A 6,841-nucleotide genomic window follows, 5' to 3' on the forward strand; every position below is an offset into this window, starting at 1 on the left:
CCTGGCAACCTGGCCCGGACACCGACCCGCCGACTGACACAGGTGCCGACCTGGCAACCTGGCCCGGACACCGACCCGCCGACAGACACAGGCACCGGCTTGGCAACCTGGCCCGGACACCGACCCGTCGACTGACAGGCGCCGACCTGACAACCTGGCCCAGGCGCCGACCTAGCCGCCTGGCACAAGCGCCAGCCTAACAACCTCGAGGAGTTCATCACCGTACCCCAGTTCTGACGGGATATGACGTCTTACCATTTGAAGGCTTTTCACCCACCTAACCTGCGAGGGCACCACTATATAAGGACTCCGACCCCCAAACCCAGAGGGGAAGAAAAAGGGTATGGTAACCCCCGCTCTCTAGCTCTCTCATTTCTCTCCAAGCCCTCTGTAATCAGAATGCTAACTTAGGCATCGGAGAGTCCCCGCCGGGAAAATACCCCCGGGTCCTCTGATTCAGTTCCCGCAGGTCCCTCAGCTCCCGCCGTCTACAAAGGAGAGAAAATCACCTCACGCGGGGGGTAGTCGGGTAGCGCTGCACCAGGGAGCTCCACCATCCTCTGAGTTGCAGACCGCCTAGGAGCAAGTCAAGTGACGAGTTCGCCACCAGGGAGCACTACCAGGCAGTTCGCCGTCAGGCAGTTCGCCACCAAGTAGTTCGCCACCAGGCAGTTCGCCACCAGGGAGCACTGCCGGGCAATTCGCCACCAGGCAGTTCGCCATCAGGCAGTTCGTCACCAGGCAGTTCGTCACCAGGCAGTTCGCCATCAGGCAGCGCCACCAGGCAGTTCGCCATCAGGCAGTTCGCCACCAGGCAGTTCGCCATCAGGCAGTTCGCCACCAGGGAGCACTGTCGGGTAGTTCGCCACCAGGCAGTTCGCCATCAGGCAATTCGTCACCAGGCAGTTCGTCACCAGGCAGATCGCCATCAGGCAGCGTCACCAGGCAGTTCGCCATCAGGCAGTTCACCACCAGGCAGTTCGCCCCTAGGCAGTTCGCCACCAGGGAGCATCACCAGGCAGTTCGCCACCAGGCAGTTCTCCCCCAGGAAGTTCGCCACCAAGTAGCTCATCACCAAGGCACGTCACCACTAGGTCAAACACGAGGTACTTAGCCAAAAAAATTTTACACATCCCAAAAAATGGTACGTGACCAAAAACGGTTACATCAGTTCTCATCTCCTTAACCGCATAGGAATGGAATGATCAAATTTGGACAAACAGATAATGTTGACCACCCTAGCCCCCCAGGTTAAAATTGCTGTTATTTTATCAGTGACAATCTTTTATTTACTGAGATTAAAATCACCAGTTAATCCGGTAAACTAGCTAGTGATATATATATACACTAAGCTTTCTGATTGTACTGTCTGATCTGACAACACTAGTCTGTACAAATGTTGTCATCTTGTGATATAACAGCCAGTGATGGACAAGCTTTTTGAACTGTGAAGCTCTCTCTTGCACTGGTATTTGGAGTTTTATCTGTGGAAGATGAATGCAGTTATTAATGTCTCAAAGCCAATGGATAGCTAAACAGATGGAGGCTTGAGCAGTAGCAGTATTTTCATGCCGGTGAAAATGAAATGAACTCGTTGTGGGTTTCTTCTTTAGAGCACAAATTCATCAATCCAGAATGGATCCATTCTGCGTTGTTAATAAAATATGATCTTTGACTTCTATTTTTGTACTATTTACAGTACTGTGAGTGAGAAAACAGTAGATGAAGAACAAACTCATCTTTGCAACAATTCTCAAGTCTCAACCATGATTCAGTCTGGATTTTGTGATTCCTTCAATCTATAAGAAGAAAAGAAAGGGATTTCTCTTCTGGTGAAAAAACAAATGAACAAGAGGACAATATTCTGGTGAAAAAACTGTTTTCACTTTTTTTAGAATCGTTGGAAAGAAAATTAAAATAAAAAAATATTCTGGAAAAAGTTTATATTCCATAGATGCAACAGAAACAGAATTTGAAAAAAAAAATCTGAATTTTTTATTAAATAGGGGGCCCTTCACATGAGAGTGCACTTTTTCTGACGTCAGATACACAGCACTGCAACTTCCCGATGGAAAATTTTTCAATAAAAAATTAAAGAAAAAAAAAACCATGTACAAGGGTTTTGACAATTTGAGTTTAGACCCAGTTGGCCATTGCTTTCCTTTGTGGATATTACATAGAAATAGACTCAAGAAATCAAACCAGAGGGCACAAAGAATGGAATATCAACAAACATCCCTGCAAAAAATAGAACATAAACTGAACAAAGGAAAAAAAGAAAAAAAAATCCCCCAAAAGAAGTAAACAGGAAGCTCAGTTCCATTTAAAGACTACATACAAAATTGAAATATTGAAATGAACCCACATGGAAGTATGAATTTTATAGCTAAACCCCGAGGAGACTACAGAATAAGCTCAACATTATTACTCAGTAGAAACAGAAGAGAGCATAGCCATTCTCATCTCCATGATTTTCTTATGAGAATTGGAGTGTTTGTCACTCACAAAAGTGGGGCTCTTGGCTGGCCTGTACTCAGGCAGCAACCTCCCTGACTTGAATCTCACACCACATGCATTGCACAGGGTCTTGGGACCCAAAGGTCCTGCCCTCCACTGTGGTGTCTTCTGTGATAGACAATGGGTGCACCTCCTAGGCTGCTGCCCAACACTAGCCTCCACCAAGTTGCCTGAGCTGCCCCTGCTGTCCTTCCCCACCATCTTCTCCTCTGGCTTTTCTTCTCCTTCTTCCTCTTCTTCTTCTTCTTCTTCTTCTTCTTCTTCTTCTTCATTTCTGCTGCTCTTCTCCTTTTTGGGTAGAATCAGTTCACTGTCAGCTAACCAATAAGCTTGGTGGAGTAATGGAGGGTCTGAGGTGGCAGCATGGAGAAGGTGGTTCTGTGGGTCTTTCTGAAACCAACTAATCAAAGGGGTTGCCCTGCTCCTTTTCCTTTTGCTTCTGGCCTTGCCTGGGATAAAAAACTCTCCTAGACATGGGTTTCCATGGTTCTTTTTTGAGGGTTTTAAGGGTCTTATGGTTTGGCTTTCTTGGCCTTGAGTACTTGTGGGTACTGGTATGCAATTCCCATTGCTGGATAAGCAGTCCTCTACAAAGATTGAGAGCCATTCTAAGCTAACATCATCTTCCTGCATGTACAAAAGAAAACAGCTCTTTTAACAGAAAGAATCATAAAGCCTAGCCCATCAAAGCCAATCACAGTAACTGATAAAAGTATAGGCAAACTAATAGAGTAAACAGTAACATAAAATATAAATTAAGGGAATACATAAAAAACTACACATAAGTGAACAATATCTCCATGAAAAGAAAAACAAGCAGGACACATAGCCCAAATGAGAAGTACAAATACAGACCTCAAACAAAAAAAGGAAAAAAAATTAAGACCCAGAAACTCAAATATGAAGTAAAGTGGAAAAGTTAGTTCGAGAGAGAGAGAGAGAGAGAGAGAGAGAGAGAGATGGAAGTACAAAGAACACACACTTAGAAGTTTAAAAAAAGCCCACAAAGCAACCCGAGGGAGAACTTCAACAGAAGACCAACGACTTCGAGTAGTACCAGTGTACCACAAACAAGTTGGAAAGAGAAAAATACTCACTGTATTCTCGCAGGGAAAGAGGTCGTCTAGAGAAGTAGACAAGGCCCCAAGCGTTGGGTAAGCCGGGGAAATAACCTGCTCCGACGGGAGGTCCGACGGCAAGCCCGCTGAAACAGACACATTCCGGCAGAAATCCATTGTCAATGAAGTGCTAACTAAGAAGTGAAAAAGATAGAAGGGAGAAGAACATAGTCCCCTGCTCTCTCTATATGGTCTCGTTTTCTGTCGGCAGAATGATTTAAAATAAAACAAAATAATCTGAATGATCAGTCTTAGAGAAACCCCACTCCCCACTACTACGCCCATCTCTTTCAATATATCAAAACCAAGTTATATATAATTTATCCCTCTTACTACCATAAAAAAATTATGGGTCAGAGAGCAATAATTCCCAAATTTTATTTCTAATTCAATAACATTGGTATTTTTTATTTTTTTGCTGTGGCCAAAGGCAGGGAAGGGAAATACTCTCTGTTGGGCAGCTCTTGAGTCACCCATGATCTGACGTGGCCACATTCACGGTCTCCCATTAGATCAGATACTGAGTTCATATCAGCCCCTCACAAGGGGAGCGCCCCACAATGTCCCACAGCACATTCCAGCCGTGTATTGAGAACATCTCTTGGTGATAGTATAAGAAATGATAAAACATCATCAGGAGATGTTCCCAATATATGACTGGAATGTGATGTGGGATGTTGTGGGGTGCCCCATTGTAACAAGTGTTCTCTTCGACGCATCATCAAGTGCCATCCACTGTGCCTACAGCCGCAACTCCAACGTCCAAGTGTGTGCCATGGGTGGGCTAAGCATGTACTTTTGTATGGGGGACTGCCAATGGCAATATTGTAATATTGTAGTGTGCTTTTTCATCTTTTTGACGTTTCTTATTGTCATTCCCCCAAAAGCTTAACGTACTCTTTGAAGGGAGGTAGGTAGTCGAGTGAGCTCATAAGCGTGTAAAGGTTAAGCACGAGATCCCCTCGACACTGTACTGTGTGCTTGTGCTTCCACTGATTTATGCAATACAAGTACCCTTTTGCTAATTCGTGTGCCTTCTTGTTGCCTTTGTGTGTGTGTTTGCTTTGTTTCGTAGGCTTACTCGCCCATTTCGAGTGCCGCACGGGGCCCCAACGATTACCCCCGTGACAGTTGGTATCAGAGCAGGTTGCTCCTCAACGCTCGTGACCCTTGCATAGCAACACTAGTGGTGGCGCAATGAAGCACAACAAGGAACTCACCGACGAGATTAGGCATGGCCTTGCCCATGCGAGGGAGACTGATGAGTCTCTAGGCGTTGAAGCCACTACAGAGAAGACCCCAGGGGGTCACACATCCAAGACAAGCAAGCCTGACAAGTCAGTTGACACACTTGCTGCCTTCGACACACGCATCCTTCGCTGTGAAGTGACTGTTGGGGAGATGCGTGACCGAGTAGAAGAAATCCACTTGAATGTGGAAACAATTGAGAGCTCCGTGGTGGAGCTAGAAGCCCGTTTAAATGGCATTATGAACGAGGTCCAAGACGTCCTGAATAGAACCCTCAAGGAAGTCCTTGGAACAAAATCCCGACAAGAAGGGAGCTCATCTCGATCCGACATCCAAGACTAGGTGGATGAGATGAGAGCTGAATGGGTGGCCATGAAAGTGGCCATGGCCTCTCCCTCTGACCTCCAGACTCAATTGGATGATCTAAGAGGAGACATGACGCTCCTCAAGAGACTAGTGGCCAGCACTCCAAGCCCCTCCACAACACTGGCCCTTGCTCGTGTGAAGATTCGGGAGCCCACACCTTATGCAGGCTCCCGAGATGCTAGAGAACTTGACAACTTCTTGTGGCAAATGGAACAATATTTCCATGCCGCTGGCAAATGGAACAATATTTCCATGCCGCTGGCAAATGTAACAAGTGTTCTCTTCGATGCGCCATCAAGTGCCATCCACTGTGCCTACAGCCGCAACTCCAACGTCCAAGTGTGTGCCATGGGTGGGCTAAGCATGTACTTTTGTATGGGGGACTGCCAATGGCAATATTGTAATATTGTAGTATGCTTTTTCATCTTTTTGACGTTTCTTATTGTCACTCCCCCAAAAGCTTAACGTACTCTTTGAGGGGAGGTAGGTAGTCGAGTGAGCTCGTAAGCGTGTAAAGGTTAAGCACGAGATCCCCTCGACACTGTACTGTGTGCTTGTCAAGTAGCCTTTTGCTAATTTGTGTGCCTTCTTGTTGCCTTTGTGTATGTGTTTGCTTTGTTTCGTAGGCTTACTCGCCCATTTCGAGTGCCGCACGGGGCCCCAACGATTACCCCCGTGACACCATTGTGGGGGGCTGATGTGAACTCTCAGATGCCTTGCCAATTGGGAGGGGAAGAATATTGCCCTTCACAAGGGTTAGTTGGGGGAATTCGCATCAACGCCCCACATGTGCCCCACAGAGAATCTCAGACGTGCATTGGGAATATCTCTCTTTAACACGTACGCCCCACACGTACGGGAGATTATTCGTATGAACCCCCCTCCCCTGATTGGTTGAGGGGAGGTGGGTAAGTTGTTTACTTTCCTGCCAAAAACCTTAATCCCCTCCTGCCAGTTTTTTACTAGGGTAATGAAAACACAAAAGAATGCTGGCACCAAAATTATCCGAACCACTTTTGCCCGAATAAACACGTTACCCAAGTACCGGAAAACAAACAAGGCCAAAATAGATTTGTTCATGGGCAGGCCGTTGGGCTTGGCTTTAGACTGCTCCAGGCTTGGGCTTTGGGATGGATCCATTCAAATTTTGGCAAAATATGAACTCGATCATATGGCATGAACAGGTCTATCAATGAGAAGTTGCTTCATCATCCAAAACTTGATCTTTTCCATCTCTTCTAGTGAAAATTTTATAACGAGAATCTGTAATAGATAGCTAGTAATTTGGACTTTCGTCTTTTGCATCCATTTGTTTGCAACATACATTTACCTGATCCAAATTTTGCACCTGGTCAATTTTATATGTTATGATTCACACTCTTACCTAGTGCAAAATTTGTATTTTTTGTCTCATTTGCACTCATTGGCACTCAATTTCATTTATACCCTGTTCCTTGGTTCCTTCCAGACAAATAAGATTTCTCCAACCTCCATTCTCTTTCATATAAAGTGGGGGCATCATTTTACTACTTATTTCTTTGAAACAAACAAAACAAAGTCAAACCCGAAGCAAAAAGTGAACCAGAATTTGT

General features: G+C 45.5%; 1 protein-coding gene across 1 annotated transcript; it reads right to left on the reverse strand.

Moving 5' to 3' along the window:
* Positions 1-1,971: 1,971 nt before the first annotated feature.
* On the reverse strand, positions 1,972-3,915 carry LOC104611158 (GATA transcription factor 4-like). Its single transcript, XM_010278101.3, has 2 exons — positions 3,615-3,915; positions 1,972-3,144 (listed from the first exon to the last, which is right to left on the reverse strand). The coding sequence occupies exons 1-2, from the start codon at positions 3,750-3,752 to the stop codon at positions 2,425-2,427; spliced, it is 858 nt and encodes a 285-aa protein (XP_010276403.1). The 5' UTR covers positions 3,753-3,915; the 3' UTR covers positions 1,972-2,424.
* Between the last annotated feature and the right edge of the window lie 2,926 nt (positions 3,916-6,841).

This window comes from Nelumbo nucifera, chromosome 2 (assembly GCF_055504915.1).
Source record: "Nelumbo nucifera cultivar China Antique chromosome 2, China Antique-T2T, whole genome shotgun sequence".
Taxonomy (NCBI): Eukaryota; Viridiplantae; Streptophyta; class Magnoliopsida; order Proteales; family Nelumbonaceae; genus Nelumbo; species Nelumbo nucifera.